General features: G+C 41.1%; 1 protein-coding gene across 7 annotated transcripts in view; it reads right to left on the bottom strand.

Moving 5' to 3' along the window:
• Nucleotides 1–18,791, bottom strand: part of ITGB6 (integrin subunit beta 6) — a 128,704-nt gene that overhangs the window by 71,834 nt on the left and 38,079 nt on the right. For 2 of the 7 annotated variants that reach the window (XM_038584632.1, XM_038584630.1), the window contains exons 2-6: nucleotides 3,811–3,892; nucleotides 3,276–3,328; nucleotides 2,863–3,090; nucleotides 2,680–2,755; nucleotides 1,854–1,933 (exon numbers count right to left, since the gene is read on the bottom strand). In XM_038584632.1, the coding sequence (XP_038440560.1) occupies nucleotides 1,854–1,933; nucleotides 2,680–2,755; nucleotides 2,863–2,907 (201 nt within the window). In that variant the 5' untranslated portion in view covers nucleotides 2,908–3,090; nucleotides 3,276–3,328; nucleotides 3,811–3,892. Of the gene's footprint in view, nucleotides 1–1,853; nucleotides 1,934–2,679; nucleotides 2,756–2,862; nucleotides 3,091–3,275; nucleotides 3,329–3,810; nucleotides 3,893–18,791 lie in introns of those variants that run through there. The other 5 variants (XM_038584634.1, XM_038584631.1, XM_038584633.1 and 2 more) reach the window with 5 other exon arrangements.

An 18,791-nucleotide genomic window follows, 5' to 3' on the forward strand; every position in this document is an offset into this window, starting at 1 on the left:
GGATCCCATCACTATGAGATCATGACTGGAGCTGAAATCACGCATCAGATACTCAACTGACTGGGCTACCCAGGCACCCCTGAAATTGATTTTTTATAATATAATTCATTATCTGTCAGTCAGACCTGTGCATATTTGAAGCCCTAGACTAAGTATAGCAAACACTATAACTTCCCTCCATACATCCAAGGCAAATAGTGGCTTGACAAGGCCTCAGGATGCTTCTCGGCACAATGTGGCTGCTACCACCTATAACCAGTGTTGGCCAATGCATCAAAGGTGTGTTAACCATAGAACCTATTTTTTTAATCTGCTCTAAACAGAAGCCTAATGTAATTTTTGCTTCAGTTGCCTCAACTACTTCTACTGTTAGAGCACATTTAGAATAATCTGGCCTTAATAATTGATGGTGATTTGTGGGGTGCCCAGGTGGCTCAGTCAGTTAATTGTCTGCTTTCAGCTCAGGTCATGATCCTGGGGTCCTGGGATGGAACCCCACATCAGGCTCCCTGCTCAGTAGTGAGTCTGCTTCTCCCTCTCCCTCTGCCACTCCCCACTACTTGTGTATACACGTGCTCTTTCTTTCTCAAATAAATAAAATATTTTTTTAATTGACAGTGATAAAAAAAAATTGACAGTGACTTGGCTAACAAGTATCCTCCACAAGTAAAGCTATCACTAGTAACCTAAGAAGCTCTCTTAAATGAATGCCAGAAAAAATACATTTAAATAAGAATTTTACAGGTAGGCATGTAGTTAGACTGATTTGTTAGGCATGAAACTATACTGTCTTCTTCAGGGAGTCAACATAAAAAGTTAGATGAGTTTTTCCCTCTTCGTATATTCTCAAAACTGCTTTTGATATGTGACCTCCAAAAAAGCATAATTCTTTCACATTTGTGTATGTGGTCCATTAGTCAGGGCAGTAGGTGGGGAGCAAGCTAGGTTTGTGAAAAGTGTGAGGCCTTCCTCCGTGGTACACATTCAACCTGGAATCTGAGTCTGAATAGTTATAGCCTCTTCCTGAGCCAAGTACCCGGGTTTATTCCCCTTTGAGCCTGCTATTCCGTTTTTGCTGAACTTGGCATTGTATGCTTTCGTTTGTGTTCAGATACTCTTTATGAGATTCAGTAGAGAACATTTTTAAATCCAGAAAGAGTTAAGGCAGCTCTTGCTTACCAGGAATCATTTACAGACTGCCTTACAGTGTCACAGGAGGCAGCCACGCAGGCTTCCTTGTTACAAGTGCCCCCCACCCCTTTATATTGCTTTTGCATACTTTTCAGTTTGATCAGATAAGGAATGTCTGTTTGGGGCTTTGTCATCAGTATGGACGGAGTCACCAAGCTCATGAAAGCTTAATTTTTAAAAGAACTGGATACTGTCTGAACAGTAAAGTTTTTCCCCAAACCTAGAAGACTTCTCTTAGAACCTAACAGTGGTTCCCAATGGGTCCTGGTTTCCAGATGGACTACAACTGTGATATTGAAGTCCAATGTATATTTAGCTTCAAAAAATACCATCTCCATGATCTCTGATTACTCAGAACCTTGGCATTTGACATGTAACCAGTTAGAAGTGACTTTAATGTAAGAGGAGGAATCAAGTTAAATAAAGGATCCCGAGTTAGGTATTTTACACAATGATTTGACATTCGTTTACCTCCGCTAGTTGTTTTTGGAAGTAATCGCATGAATGACACTGTGACCCTCTAATGCTTACATTTTTCCTTTCTTAATGTGTTTCCCTCCTATTCCCCACAGAGAGCAGGACACTATTAGACCTACTGCTGGTGGAATCAACACATACACATAACTGAAGTTTCTACAAACACATTGAGGTTGTCTGTTTACCTCCTGAGAACACCAGGCACACTGAGGTCCAATGAGTAAGCAGTCTTCACAGGTTTCTGCACCTCCCATGGCACAGCCACCTGTGTTTAAACCCAGCAAGACACAAGGGGTTCAGCACACTCTCAGGCATTTCATTTACGAGAAAGAAATACAGTTCTTAAAGTTCTTGAACGAAGCAACATCAGAGATGATTTTAACTTTCAAAGATCAGTCCTTAAAATGTTAGCCACTCACTAAAACGTTCATATTTGACATCTGTCACATTGGGAACATGTGTCTTTTTATCCAAAAGTGATCATTCTTTTTTTTTCTTCTTAAAACATAAAAATATCTCAGCATTCAGAAACTTAAGGTCATTCATTATATTTATTATCCTCATTCACTATCACCCATTTTAAGTTTTAAAAACTAGTAACCAGTAAAAAATGCTCCTCTCTGAAACATATGATTTTTTTTATTTTTAAAATAAGTTCTTCTTTCTCAAGCTTTTTTCTCACGAGTGGAAGACCTTGTCAATAGAACAGCTAGAAAAGTTACCAAGATGGTTGTCACTAAGGTATTAAGGAGCCCTATTGTGCAGTAAAGCTGTTTAATTCTCCTCATTAAGATGCCCAAGCAACCTTTGTATTTATTTACCTGAAGCCTAGAGCATTTGCTGTGGGAACAGCCCTGCCTCTGCCTGTAATTTGTTAAAGTGTTCGGTCAATGGCAAAAGAGCAATCGAACAGATCAAATAAAAAAATGACTTCAGATCTAGTTTCTGAACCAAATGACAGGCTTGTCAAGCATACCATGAAAGCGATATATCGGAGAGCTTAGGTCTTACCTTGTACGTGATCATTCCTTCCTAGAAATAGAAAGAACAGGCAAAGCAGTTCAATCCCCATTCGTTTCAGTTCTCGCTGTGCAGACAGATTAAAAAATGAATTACCTTCAGCGTTATAAGACCAAAGCTGAACATCGTTAAAGTCTTTCTTTCTTGAGGTGTAAAATTTTAAAGACTACTTACACTGCTTTGAAAAGAAACTTGAGATGTAAATTTAAAAGTTTTCATTAAGACTGAAATGAAAACAGGCTACCTGGACAGGTAAAGAAGGAAAGCTGTGTTTAAAAGCAACTTCAACATGATTTACTTCCTTGTTCTCCTTATAAGGAAGGCAGGTGTACAATCACCAAGAAGGTGGGGATATTCATTCAGTAGAAATTTTTGTGTAAGTTCTCTTAGTCTTTCTGCACCCTAGAGAAAGTTAATATCTTTAGTAAAATATTGGTCAGTAAAATGTCAAAAGAGGGATGGAAATATAATCTAAAGTTGTTCCTAAAAGAATTTTAATTTAATAGCAACAGTAAAGGTGATAAATAAAATACAAACATAGAAGTTATATGTAAGGAGAGTTTTAAAAATGAGCCAAAGGAAGATACCTGAGATTTCTGTATTCCATTGTTAGATCCTTTGCAGAAAATTGAAATGAACTCTGAAAAATAAAAATCATTTTATAATTAAAATAGAAGGCAGGCTAAGGAAAGCAAAACACTGTGCTCCCTTGCCTTTCAAACCGGGTGAAAGGTATTTTTCCGCGAGTATAGAATTCTTAATTAAAAAGTGATATTGGAAATAAATATAACATATGAAAATGAAATTAGAGCCAGATTATATAATTTCACAACAACAACGATGGAAACAGACACGGTGGTGCCTAGGGTGCGGCATCCCTCTGGATAAGGACCAAGGGCTCTTCTCCCTGTCCCAGCCTCTAGCTCACTGCCTGGCACACAGCAGGTACTTACTTGTTAAAAGGAAGAGTCACCAATTTAAAATAGATACAATCTATGGCTAAATTCATGAGGTTGATTATATATTTTTCTCAATGTATTCAGGAGAGTGTTTGGGGATTTGTAAAACCTGAAAGCAGGTAAGAATCAAATATTCGCTTTGTTACTCTCTAAACTCTCTGACCTTGGACAGGCTTCTTTGTGGCTGGGCATATGTCCTGGGAGATTATCTTTTAAAGGTGTATTTCTAGACAAGCATGCGAATCCTGTGGAGAGAGGAAAAACTAATTATAGACTGCTCAGGTTCTTCTCAGAAAGCTATGTTCAATTTTGAACTCCATCATACACAAGAACATGAAAGAACATGGAAAGAATCCTGGAGAGAGAAACCAGAATTATTAAAGAGCTGAAAGATATGCCTTTTGGGAGAAAAATACAGTTGTATGAAATCAGTGGATTTAGCTTAAAGACAAAAGATTGAGGCACTAATATATCTGTGCCCCTGATATCATCTCCATATTTGTATCTCATATTAGCTGTTATTCATTCATTCATTCATTCATTCATTCAACCGATTCTTATTGTGCATCTATGCTGTGCCAGGTATTGTTCTAGAAGCAGAGGATATGTCAGCGAACAAAGCCAAATTCTTAACTCATGAAGCATATATTCTAAGCTACTGCTTAAAATCAGGTGGTAATAAAAGTGAAGAAAAATGATAAAGCTAGGTAAAAGGAAAGAGGGATAGAGAGGGTGTGTTATTTTACTTAGGATTGCCAGGGATGAGTTCTCTGCTCAGTTGACATCTGAAAGAGCCCTGACTTGGGCAACAAAGTGCAAAAGCCCGGAGCCAGCTTCATGCTCAGCATTTTCAAAGACAGTGAGCAAGGAGGGAGGGGAAGGGTAGCATATGAGGTCAGATTTAGCCGCAGAGGTCAGAGCGTATGTAGTCTTGACCTCGAATTGTATTCTAAATGTGTTTGGAATATCATTGGAAGGTTGACAGCAGAATAATATTATTTAATTTACATTTTAAAAGAAATACTCTGGCTGCCATGGAGGTTAGAATGTATGGGGCAAGATTAGAAGGTAGGAGGCCGATTAGAAATTTATGGCAGTTGTCTAGGACAGATGAGGTGGTTGAGACTAGGATGTTGGTGATGTAGAAGGATAGCAGTGGTCAGATACAGGTTGTAATTTGAAAACAGAATAGGCTTATGGAATATTGGTGTGGATATGGAAGAAAGAAATTTTTGGCTTGAGCAACTGAATATATAATACTCTCTCCTAAGAGGGGTTACCCTGGGGCAAGCTCAGTTTTCATGTGGAGAATGGGACTCAAAAATATGTTATGCTCTAGACTTCTAGAAGAAGTCTAAAGTCTAAAATGGGACGGCTGGGTGGCTCAATGGTTGAGTATCTACCTTCTGCTCAGGTCGTGATCCCGGGATCCCACGTTGGGCTTCCCACGAAGAGCCTGCTACTCCCTCTGCGTATGTCTCTGCTTCTCTCTCTGTTTCTCTCATGAATTAATAAATAAAATCTTAAAAAAAAAAGATTAAAGACTTCTAGAAGATAACTAAGTGAAGATGTCACATAGGCAATATGATATCCGAGTCTGGAAGTAGGGGCAGTGAGGAAGTGCAAATGTAAATTTGGGATCATCAACATGGATTTAAAGATAAGAGGCTGAATGAGATTCCAAGGAAGGGAGTGTAGATAAGGAGGAGGAGCTCTGACAACCGAGCCCTGGGGTCTGCCAATATCTAGAAGTCAGGACGACGAGGGTCCAGTAGAGGAAGCTGCCGTCTGAAGAACACTCCTGGCTGAAAATGAGCCTCTTTATTGGAGACAGTTCCTTTTTTTTTGAAAGTAGAGTAACTTTTTTTTCTTAATTTTTATTTATTTATGATAGTCGCACACACACACAGAGAGAGAGAGAGAGGCAGAGACACAGGAGGAGGGAGAAGCAGGCTCCATGCACCAGGAGCCCGACGTGGGATTCGATCCCGGGTCTCCAGGATCGCGCCCTGGGCCAAAGGCAGGCGCCAAACCGCTGCGCCACCCAGGGATCCCTGGAGACAGTTCTTCAAGTAGCTCTCACATTTCTGCACATCTTGCAAGCAGAGATACGACTGCCTTTGTTCTAGATTCTCTTTTCAAGGAGGTTTGTAAAGTGAACAGCCTTTGAAGGCAGAGATATGGTCTGTCTGTAGGGCTAAGAACACATTACTTACAGTTTTGCAAGACAGAGATCATGTCACCTTCCAGAACAGGAGCAGCATCCTTATTGCCCATTATAAGGGATTCAGTTACCCTAAACCCGGGGCTCCTTTCTTCTAACACAGGACGTCACATACGCAGGTGTCACCTCTTCCTCTTTGTGTCACCTTGTGGGAGTAGACCTTGGGGAACTGGTGGAAGAAAATGCTGTCCCTCTGGTGCCTGCTATTGCTGTGAATTACAGAATCCTTTATCTCTGACCTAGGCTCCTCCTGTATCTATCAGCATCCATGAATCTGTGATGAGCTAACTTGTTAGCCTGCAAGGAAAATCTCAAGCCCTTCACAGTTCTTGACAACTTTCTGCTTGAAATTCACTTTTTTCTATAGGCTGAACATGCAATTGTCAAGTGCCATTTTGGAAGATAAGATCTTACACCGCCACAAGACTGCCTAACGTACCTGAAGTACCCTGGACTGACCAGTGTGGCTGTGGTCACCAAGTTGTCTGTGTGTCAGCTGACCTCTCTGGCAAACCACTGTCAGGTGCTTCGGATGAGCTGGGATCAAGGATGGCTGGCTGCACGACTCTGGATGTGACCACTTCCTAGAAACTTCTAAGGTTCTAGCTGCCACTGAAAATCTCTTCTTCCTGGGAACACAGTCAGACTACCTCTCCCAGCCTGTCTTGCAGTTGAAGGAATTCCAAAGACTAGCTCTTGCCAACAGAGTATGAGTGGGAGCTGTATACACCAGGTCAGGACCATCTTCTTGTCCCTCTGCCAACTGGGTGCAGGCATCAGCAGCTAGGTCCTAGAGGAATTCCAGATGCTCAGTTCGCCCCGTGTTTAAATTGAGGACCCTGGACCATAGCACGTATAGACCTCCCTCCCAGTTCTTAAAATCATAATTGCCTGCTTTATTTATCCTGTCTCCAATTGCAGCCCCTCGATGTCCATGCCCTCCCCTACTTCCAGGCCTTTTCTCATGCCCTAAGTGCTGCACGGAGGCCCCTGCCTTCACCTCATTCCTCTCACTGGCTACCTCAGCTCACCGCCAGTTCTCCGAGGAGACCAGTGCCCACAGGAGGATGTCGTGGTCTCTCCAGGCCTCTTCCTGCAGACTTTCTCCAGGACAACCCTTCTCATCCTGCTTTTAATTGCCTAATACTTGCTTCTTTTGCCCATGAGGCTGGGAGCTCCTTTAAGGCACTTGCTTATTCAACCAGTATTTATTGAATTCTTACTACCTATCAGGCAGGGACTGTGTCTTAGTTGTCTTCATAATCCCAGCCAACAGCATAAGCCTGGTGCTTTGCAGGTAGTCAGTTAATATTCATCAAGTAAACGGATGAGTTTTATGTCTTTATTGTCTAGAAGTTCACCTCCTACAAGCAGGCACTCCATAGATATTGAATAAATCGATAAGTGAATCAATGAATGCTTCTGGAAACTACATAATGCAGTTAGAAGAAGGAAAAGGTGTCCCTTGCTTGGGTCATGAGGACAGCTGAGGAAAAGCTTAAAAGGCAGGGTGAAAAAAATACTTAAGAGGAAATATCAAGCAAAACAATGCTACAAGAAAGCGTCCATCCACTCTTTTCACCTTGGCACCACTCCAAAAATTTGTAACAGACTGCAAGGTATAGAGAAACATTCTTGCTTGCTGAAGATGTGGTGCCTGGTACCTCCTCCTGCAAAGTACCCATCCTCTGTACCCCTGTGAAGGGAGGTACACCAGGTTGGAGGGAACATGATGCGTCAGGAGCGGATTGATCGTCAGGGGAAACTGGCAGCTATGGAGAGGTTCAAGAAGGAAGAGGCCCAAGGCAGAAGAAAGCTATAATGAGCAGATGAGGTGGTGAATCGAGAGTATCATAGTCAAAGTAGCAGAGAAGGGACCCTGAGCCACATGAACAGGGCACCAGAGTCAAGTTGGCAAACTCACTCTGTCAAGAAGAAAGGAGCATGGTCCAGGCTACAGATCCCAAATGCCCTTCCAGATTGAATCTCTCTGAGGCCTGGCTCTTCCTGGGTCTCCCAGAGTCCTGTCTCTTTTAGGGCAATGTGTATCCTTATAACCAGTTCCTATTACTTGTAGGAAGTCAAGGGAGTCTATATTCTTTAAGATCACGAGGTCCTATCATACCACGTACATTTTTTTAAAGGCTGGTCAGACTCACAGATAGAATTATACTGTCCTGATTGCTCACGCCCCCCAGCCTGGGAGCTCTGACTCCCTCCAGGAGTCTGACCTTCTTCAAAGGGTCTGAGTTGGGGGGCCGGTGGACTAATACAGCTCAGGGAATCCCTCCTGCACTCTGTCCTTCAACGAGCCTTTGCTTCTGAGATTTAGCAACGGGCTGTCTTCAGCAGAGCCCTGGCTTCAGGAAGCCATGTGAACCCATCTGACTCACTGTAATTGGCTTGGATCTCTCCTGACATAGCCACTCACCAACATCAGAGAATGTTAGCTGGCGAGCCCCAGGGCACCTCAAAACACTCCTGAGTATCAGAACTGGCTGGTATCCAATTCAAACCCTGGGGAACTAGTGAAGACTGCTGGTTTGGGGGATGGTCTTGCTGTTACCAGCTTTATTTCAAGTACCAATAACAAGTCTACCTCTAGTTGTCTTTCTTTTCTTTTCTTTTTTTTTCTTTTCCTTGTCTTTCTAAGAAAATGTTTCATAGTGAGTAGCTAAAAGAAGAGAGTGGAAATGGATGCTTTGTCTTAGGCTCTGGCCCTGATGTGGCTGTGTGTGTGCTATACTGCAGGGGAGGTCGTTTGCAGCATCGTGTGGCTGACTTATGGATGTGTAGGATTTGGGAAGTACGGATACCTTTGTATCCACTCCAAATATGACACCTCCATACTTTAAGACTTTCCAAAAAATTCTTTTAAAGAAGATATGGGCCAGTCTCCTGTCATCCAAGTGAATAATGCTCACAATATATTAAGTGCTAGAGAAAGTTTTTGTGGCCTAGGCCCTACATTCTAGTCTGGAGTTCACTTTATCTATTGTGGTAACATATACATAACATAAAATTTATCATTGTAACTGTTTTTAAGTGTAAACTGTTGGCATTAAGTATGTCACATTGTTGTGTGACTTTCACCACTGTCCTCCAGAATTTTTATCACCCGAAACTGAAACTTTGTACCCATTCAACAATAACTTCCTGTGTCCCTGGCCCCTGCCAACCACCACTCATTCTTTCTATCTCTATGAATTTGACTATTCGAGGTAACTTGCCATAAATAGAATTATACCATAAAGCCTATTATGTATAGCTTACTTCATTTAGCATAATGTTTATGAGGCTCCCCACATGCTTTAGAATTTCATTTTTCTTTCAGAAATAATATTCCATTGTGTGGATAAAGCACATTTTGTTTGCTCAACTGTTCATGGCCATTTGAGTTGTTTGTACCTTTTGGCTATTGTGAATAATGATGCTGTGTGGACATGGATTTGGGTCTGGAGCTCCCTTTTTGAAGTCTTCATGATGCTCATGATGGGAGGAAGTTGGGTAAAGTGGGAAGAATTTATATTTTGTATGTAGTGAGACCTGGGTTCAAATAGCAGCCCCACTGCATTGTTGAGGATAACATTGATCTCTGAGCACTTCCTAGTCTAAGAGATGGTGATAATATCCACTTTTCAAGATTATGGTGAAGATTAATTATATCATTCTGGGGTGAATCTAGTTGTGAAAGGCCTAAAGATTATATGATTTGGGGTGCCCCCTTTAAGAAAAGGAATGCAGGGGCACTCCTGGGTGGCTCAGTTAGTTAAGGGTCCAACTCTTGATTTTGGCTCAGGTCGTGAGGCTCAGTGCTCAGTGGGGAGTCAGCTTGAGATTCTCTCCCTCCCTCCCCCTCCCCCTCCCCTCGCTCACATGTATGTGCTCTCTCTCTCTCTCTCTCTCTCTCAAATAAATAAATACTCTTAGAAAAAAAGAAACGGAATGCAGAATTGGAAATAAATTAGACATGAAAGTGTCTATTTAGTTAAAATGAGAAGGAAAGAAAAAAAAAACAGGACAAACTATGGAAGACTTGGAAATTCTAGTCCCATTCTTCTTGACATCTCCTTAGGCAGTTCACAGGAAATGCTTCCTGATGGTTATCTGGCTTCCCGTCCTCATTTGGAGCTGCCTGCAGCCCTCAGCTACTCCCAGACACCTGCACAGGTGGGACGTGGGCTGAGCCTTCATCCCTTTAGTGGCCAACTCCACCCTGATTTCTCTCAGGGTTCATGTTTACTGTAGTTACTGTTACATTGAGCTCTTCCCATTTGCCAGGCACAGTTAAACATTTGGCATTATTTTATTGCCTTATTTCATTCTCCTAATACTCCTTTGAGTAGGAACTGTTTTATTTCCATTTACCAGGTGAGGAGACTGAGGCATGAGAAGCTCTGTACACTGCCCAGTGTCACAGAGCTAGCTGCTCAGGCAGCAGAGCCTTGGAGACGGAATGCTCCCTCCAACCTGAGCTTAGCATCCCCAGGCAAGCTGCCTCCCGATAGATAAAAGATGTTCATAGAATCATCAAGCAGCTGTCAGCAAGCAGTGAAATTCTCCAAGGAGCTTTAGACATGTCTGCCTCTCAATCTCTAGACTCTGTGTTCCAGCTCTAGCTCTGTATCCAGCTGTCTCCCTTTCGGTTTATTTTGTTGTTCATCTTGTGGATGATTCACTGCCAAAAATGAGACAGAAATGTGGTCCTGGATCACACAATCCTTTTTTATTCTTTCTCTGATTGAAGTCTGGTACAAATCACTTAAAAAACAAATGAAACAAAGCGTGTTGCCTGCCCCTTTGGGGGAAGGTGACACCGCTTGTAGGAGCCAAGCCTGGCATTGAGTCCAGGAGAGGGCGGTCACAGGCATGTCCTGTAGCCAGGAAATGATTCAGGATTAACTCAGGACTATATTTGGTCCTCCAGATACAGTCGCTCTCCACCCAACCTTGCAGTTAAAGGAAGGTAGTTCTTATGGGCCAAGTCTGATGTACATCTTGTCTGTTAGACCTGCCTGAGAGACTCATTCACTTCAGATTTGGGAAATTATTTTGAAGTCTAAAAGAACTGAGCTCCTTCTGCATTTTAGTTTGTAGAAAAATCCCAAAGATAAGATTTTTCATAAAATATTGGTGAATATGAGTTTATCCTAACTGGACCCAAGAGCTCTCTTTGTGGCCCTATTTTCCTATCTATGAAGGAAATGGTACGTCACGGCAAGAAGTCCATGTGAGCACACAGACTGCAAAGTGATTTGCTCATTCACAGCTTGCAAAACTGCTAAGCATTTGTTTTTCTTTTCTTTTTAAAAGATAATTCAAATGGTCTGACCAGAGGTTAGGATTCCATGGTTTTAAGGAACTATTTTTTTCTGATGAGCACCATGTCTTATTTCTGGGGCTGCAATGGGCAGTGGCATTACTGGTAAAAATTGACTCTGATTCATTCATTCATTCATTCATTCATTCACTTACTCATTCAGCAAATATCTATTTAGATCCTACTGTGTTCCAAGCACTGTTCTGGAAATACAGCATTGATTAAAACTGACAAAGTCTCTCCCTTATGGAGCTTACATTCCTGGGAGAGATGGACAATAAACCCACAAAGATGTCAAGCAGTGATACACGCTAAGAAAAATGAAGAATGGTAAGAGGTCAGAAAATGACTGAGGTGGGCCGGCCAGAGAAGTCTCTGATAAGATGGCACGAGGCAACACCCTGGGGAAGTAAACGAAGGAGACACATGGCTCTCCGAGGAAGATCAAGTATAAGATCCTGGGCAGCAGTACTTGGGAACAGACACGGTGGCTGGTGAGATTGGGTTGGACAAAGTTTGTGAGCACGAGGAGATAATAGGGGACAGACCAGAGGGGCAAAGGGCAGTGGGGAGCTTGTCAGGTGAGCCTTGTAGGCCATGGGCGGGACTCTGGATTTGTATTCTAAGAAAGGAGGGAAGTTTTTATGGGGTTTTGTGGGACATGACATAGCTTATGTTTTGAGAGGTTCACTGTAAGCAGACAAGGATGGAAGCAGGGAGACCTATCAGAGGCTACTTCAGTAGTTGAGGCCAGAGATGATGAAAGTGCAGACAAGGAATGTAGGGAGAAGTGATTAGATTCTGGACATACTTTCACGATACACAGGATTTACAAATGGGATTCATGTAGGGAAGGAGAGAAATCAAGGGCTGAAGGAAGACATCAAGAATAATGGAGGTCTCTACTTGCTAACCCCACCATCATCAATAGGTTTCTCCACATGTCATAGAGATATCAGATAATGTCTGTCCCCAGTAAGAGTCACAGTCAGTTCTAGTTGGCTCTAATAACCTGTGGAGTCATGTGGAATCATAACTGTGCAGAAGGTGTTCTTTGGTAGAACAGGAAGGATCAGAACTATGCAAGCAAGTGTTCCATGGTGAGACTGTCTACACACTTGTATTGTAAACGTTCCTTCAGCTGGTGAAAATCCAATTAGCTGGCATCTCTGTTCTTGAATTCCCCACGACCTGGCATTTGAGGAGCAAAAGAAAGCCTGGAAAATCCCCACGGTCCCACAGTCCTCTCTAGCTGCACAGGTAAACAATTGGGGTGAGTTTCAATAGGAAAAGAATCTACCCTGAGTTTTTAAAAATACATTCCTTGTGAGGCCACTGTAAGAAGGGCATATCTTAATTTTTAAAACTTCTTGCAAAGTGAAAGCATTTCAGACTTCTTTTGACCTTGAAGATGTAATTTATGCAGCTGCAACAGTAGAGAAGATTTTTATTTTCTAAAAAGCTGGGAGAAATGGTCACCAAGGATTATGTTTAAGGATCTCCTTGAGGAGATCCATGGAGGATTTACTTTCACCTCCCATTTTATGGATTTTTCTGATTGTTGCTGATACCTACTCACTGAATCCTACCAGTAAGTTTATGCAAAGTCAAATAGGAAGAGGGATTGAACATCATCAAATGCTCTAACCATTGACAAGACTAACCAATAAATCACTCTAGCAAGGTATTCAAAATGTCATTAACCTGGTAATGTCTCAAGAATTGGAAAAGGAAGGGCCCCTGAGTGGCTCAGTTGGTTAAGCAGCTGCCTTTGGTACAATTCCAGGGTTTTGAAATAGAGCCCCACATTGGACTTCATCTCAACTGAGAGTCTGCTTCTCCTTCTTCCTCCCCCCAACTTCTGCTCTCTCTCAGATAAATAAAATAAAATAAAATAATCTTTTAAAAGAGGAAATGGAAAAGGAGAAAGAAGAAAATCCTTTAGTAGTAATATTGGGACATCATCAAGATAAAAAGCTTTTGCACAGCAAAGGAAACAGTCAACAAAACCAAAAGGCAACCCACAAAATGGGAGAAGATATCAGATAAAGGGCTAGTGTCCAAAATCTATAAAGAACTCAAATTCAACACCCAGAGAGCAAATAATCCAATCAAGAAGCGGGAAGAAGACATGAATGGACATTTCTCCAAAGAAGAAATACAAATGGCCAACAGACACATGGAAAAATGCTCAATATCACTGGTCATCAGGGAAATACAAATCAGAACCACAATGAGATACCACCTCACCCCAGTCAGAATGGCTAAAATTAACAAGTTAGAAAATAACAGGTGTTGGTGAGGATGCAGAGAAAGGGGAACCCTCTTACACTATTGGTGGGAATGCAAGCTGGTGCAGCCACTCTGGAAAACAGTGTGGAGGTTCCTCAAAAAGTTGAAAATAGAACTACCCTGTGACCCAGCAATTGCACCACTGGGTATTTATCACAAAGATGCAAATGTAGTGACACGAGGGAGCACCTGCACTCCAATGTTTATAGCAGCAATGTCCACACTAGCCAAACTATGGAAAGAGCCCAGATGTCCATTGACAGATGAATAGATAAAGAAGATGTGATAGATAGATAGATAGATAGATATAAATATATAATGTATATTGTATACATATACATATATAATATATACATATATACATATAATATACACAAATATACATATATAATATATGTATATATGTATATTTATACAATAAACATTATATATTGTATACATTGTATATATGTATATATATTATATATACAAATATATAATGTATAATGTATAAATAAATATATAAATATACATATATAAATATATAGGACTACTACTCAGCCATCAAAAAAGAAATGAAATCTTCCATTTGCAACGACGTGGATGGAACTAAAGGATATTATGCTAAGGGAAATAAGTCAATCAGAGAAAGACAACTATCATGATCTCACTCATATACGGAATTTAAGAAACAAAACAGAGGATCATAGGGGAAGAGAGCAAAATATGAAACAAGACGAAATCAGAGAGGGAGACGAACCATAAGAGACTCTTAATCATAGGAAACAAACTGAGGGCTGCTGGAGTTGTGGGGGGGATGGGGTAACTGAGTGATGGACATTAAGGAGGGCACGTGTCATAATAAGCACTGGGTGTTATACAAGACTGATGAATCACTGACCTCTACCTCTGAAACCAATAATACATTATATGTTAATTAATTGAATTTAAATAAAAAAATTTTTAAAGGCTTTTTTTTTTTTTTTTTTTTTTTAATTCATGAGAGACACAGGCAGAGGGAGAAGCAGGCTCCATGCAGGGAGCCTGATGCGGGACTCGATTCTGGGACTCCAGGATCACGCCCTGGGCCAAAGACAGGCTCTAACCGCTGAGCCACCCAAGGATCCCCCTAAAAGCTTTAAAAGCAAATTTAGCTGGCATGTGAATTAAAGACGGTATGTTGGATTTTTACACAGCAGAAGCAATGAATCTATATATTGCTGGGCATGATGACTTTCGGACAAAATGTGTCTCCAGTGAGCTGTCAGGCTGAGGGACTTTGAAGAAGAGTGAAAACCTACGCCTCTCCTGCAACCTGTTGTCTCAAAATTACTCTGCGTGAAGCTGTGCTGGCAGATAGTCCCTTCCCTGGTCAGACAGCCGAGGAGAGTATACCAGGGTCTTTACTGATGTCTAGGGTAGCAGAGGGCTCAACAGCAGTTTCAAACATTTTTTCAAGTAGTGAATAATTTTCTTCTCATCAAGGAGTTCAAAGTTTTAAAGTACCAACCAAAACACATATAATGAAAGTTTTTTGATAGAAGAAAATTTGTGTTAGTTGCAAATATTTTGAGAGAGTTTTTGGTTTTTGGCAAATATTTCTATACATTGATAAAATTATGATATCTTGAGCATTAATAGAGTAACGCCCCAAAGCATGGAAAAGGCCATTGTTGGCCCTGGTCTCAGTCCAGACCTTGGTGGATTACTGGATATTTGTTGCACAGAGTAAATTAATTTTGAAATGGCTTAGGGTCTAAACTTTAGGCAGTCAAGGATTAGGAAGACAGGATTTAAATGTTACCCAATAGAATGATTTATTTTTTTGTGCGTCACTGCAGGAAGAGCACTGAATAAAGTATGGACTTCAGATCATAATAATGTATCAATATTATCTTCCAAAATCTGTTCTGAAGAGAGCTGTTAATGCTTGCCTTGATGGTGAAATGTTCCTATGGTTTAGTTAATACGAGGATCAAATCTCCCGTATCAGAAATCACAATGCTCATTACCCTATTAAACACTTTAAGGTGCCCCACAGCGAAGAAAATTGCTTACCTTTGTTTAACAATTTAAAAACCAATTAAACAAAAAAATGATTTGCTTAGGGAAAGTTTTTTTCTTCATGTACTTATTAGCATTCCTAGATCCATTTCCACTAATAGTTTCAGAAATGCTAGAAGAAAGAATGGCGATATTCAAAGTTTTTTGAAATTTTACCTAGGCTGCTGTCAGGGAGACCCAGAATCAAACTTAAAAATTGTAGCCAGATTTCCAGAGAAAATCCAGGTGTGAATTTGCTTCCTGCTGCATTTTGAATGCATCATCTAATTCAAAGACCTTTCAAGATGGGTTTTCCTGGAGAAAATTCTCTTTCTCAGGGGAGTCCAAAGAGCAAGTCCATTTAGATGATAGTTCAGGTAAAGAACATGGGGTTAGTGACAACTCATAAATCTCTAAACTCAGACCCAGGCCTTGGCCTTGGTAATTTAAAGTATTCTTTGTACCGAACGACCTAGTCTGGTTTCCCTTGTGAAACACTGCACGTTACTTCTCTATGACACAGAGGACCCCCGGTATGGCTTGTGTCCACCCTTTGCGGATTTCTTGTTCGTACAGCATTCCATCCTCAAGCTCTCGTCTCCGTACCCATCAGCCTGTCTTGCGTGAAGGTCTAGAAGAGTAGTTCCCTTTAAGACAACAGCATTTTCTTCTTTGGGTAGGAAGCATTGCTTCAGGTGAGAAAGTATGCAACATTTTGTTCCAAACTTGCTGTCCTTCCAACTATCTCAGACCCTTAGGATATGGGGCTTCAGGTGAGGTGGGAATGATATGCTTGAATCTGGTTGTCCTTACTTGACACCATTATTCTCCTAGGAAACCTCACTTCTTACAGTGGTCAGTTTTATGTCATTCTTTAGCAATAAAAACGTTGTTCTTGGGCAGCCCCGGTAGCCCAGCGGTTTAGCGCCACCTTCAGCCTGGGGTGTGATCCCTGGAGCCTGCTTCTCCCTCTGCCTGTGTCTCTGCCTCTCCCTCTTTCTCTCTCTGTGTCTGTCATGAATAAATAAAATAAAATAAAAAATTTTTAAAAATGTTCTTTCATTAGGATGAGAATCTACACAAACATATAAGAAATGAATAATTTGTCTACCCTGTGGGGTGTCAACATAGCAAAGGAAGAGTCCCTATAACTCGGTCTGCTTGATTTTCCAAGAAAAGGGTAAAATGTGATATAGTGCTTTTAAAACATGGAAGCCAGTAACAGATTTTTTTAACACATGAAGACACGTTTCAAAGCTATATTTGCAGGTATTTTTTTTTTCTTGTTCTCAGATAAACAAGCTGGATTGTTCATTTGAACTGCATGCAGGTAGTAGCATGGTTCTCAGAAATCAGTTTCACAATCTAAAAACCAAGAAATACTGAGGTATAAGAGAATGTTTAGTGACTTTATTGGCTTCACCCAGCTTTGGAGTGAGACAAAACTAGACAAGTTTCCTCTATGATATAGCACCATATTAGTTTTGAAAAAAAATATTTAGCCTGTTACATGGAACACAGAAAACATAATTACCATGGTCTTGATACTAATTTTAAAACAATAATAGCAAACAATGGCCCTTACAATGTGCCAGGCACTGTTCTAAATCTTGTTTCACACTCTGAGGTAAGGTACTGATGTTCTCCCATTTTAAAAAACTAATTTAATTTAATTTGATATTTTAGAACAGTTTAGATTGATTAGTTCAGAGGGTTCCCATATGCCTCACACCCAGGCATTCTCTATCAGTAACATCTTAAATTATTATGGATGCATTTGTTACAATAATAAACCCATATTAATACATTATTATAATCTGAAGTCCATATTTTATTCAGATTTACTGAAGTTTTACTTAATGTCCTCTTTCTGTTCAAGAACCACATACAGGAAACCACATCAAACCTGTTGTTATATCTCCTTAGGCTCTTGAGTTCTCCCCATTATATGAAAGAAAAAAAAAAATGTGGCACAGTGAGAGGTAAAATACCTTGCCTGTGGTCTCATAGTTACTAAGTGGAAAAGTTGGCCTCAAACCCGGGCAGTCTGATTCCAGTCATGGGATTAACCCTTGCACTGAATTATTGTTACCCTAATAGGATTATTTCAACTTGAATTACTTAGTTATGTGTCTGGTCAGGCAGCAGAGGGGTAGGCATACCTGACCCAGGTCCTAGCTAGTTAGTGACTGGCCACAGTTGCATGGACAGTTTTCAACAGGAGAGCAATAGTCCCCGATTCTCAGAGCCTTGAGTAGATCCTAGAGGAAACCAGGTAGCTGGAAACAATAGGAATTTATTTCCTCACAGATTTCACAGGGAACCAGAAATCTGATATCAAGGTGTTGGTAGGGTTGACTTCTGGAGGCTTTGAGGGAGAATCCGTTCCACGATTCTCTCCTAGCTTGCGGTAGCTGACAGCACTCCTTGGCCTTCCTTGAGTTAGTGACTCACCGCTCCCACACCTCCTCTGCACGCAGCTTTCTCCTCTGTGTTCTCCTCTGTCTGTATCATCCCCTCTTCTTGTAAGGACACTTGTCATTGATTTAGGGCCCACCAGAATTTGTCCAGGATGATCTCATCCCAAGATCCTTAACTTCTCTGCAAAAGCTCTTTTCCAAATAAGATCACATTCACAGACTCTAAGTAGACCCATCTTCTGGTGCAGCCACCATTTAATGCACTACAGGGGCTGGGAAGGCACGCAGGGTTGTGAGCATTACAAAATTACATATGATACCTGACACATGGTAGGCATACTTTAAAAGTAATAGCCATTTTTATTATTCTTTTGTATAACATGAGGCCCCGACATGCAAGTGTTAAATTGGGTAAAAGTCTCAATTGAAATAAATGCATTCATCTGTGTCTGGTTTACAACCATTACTGACCCTAACAATTGCTTGACATCATGGTTGTCTTAGTTTCTAACACTTGGTCCTGCCAGGAACTTCAAAAGACTGTGTGAGTTCAGCTTTCTTTCTTTCAAGGGGGGAGGGCGGAGGGGGCAGCCTCAATCAACACTTTTAGCTAATGACTCTTGTCAGAAACACAAAAAGACTTTAGGCTTACAAATAATTTCCTCATCAAGAGAATTATGAGCCAGAATCTTGATGAATAAATTTCCTGTCCATTGCCCGTGCTGATAGACATACAGCAGAAAAAAAACAGCTGGGCAGCCTCAGCTGTTTCTCTGCCCTTTGGTTACCCTCTGTGGTCACTGGATGTGGCCGCCCCATTCTGATCTGGATCTTTATCTCAGGGATGGAGTTAAGGCTCACTGCCG

The sequence above is a fragment of the Canis lupus genome, chromosome 36 (genome assembly GCF_011100685.1).
Source record: "Canis lupus familiaris isolate Mischka breed German Shepherd chromosome 36, alternate assembly UU_Cfam_GSD_1.0, whole genome shotgun sequence".
Lineage (NCBI taxonomy): Eukaryota > Metazoa > Chordata > Mammalia > Carnivora > Canidae > Canis > Canis lupus.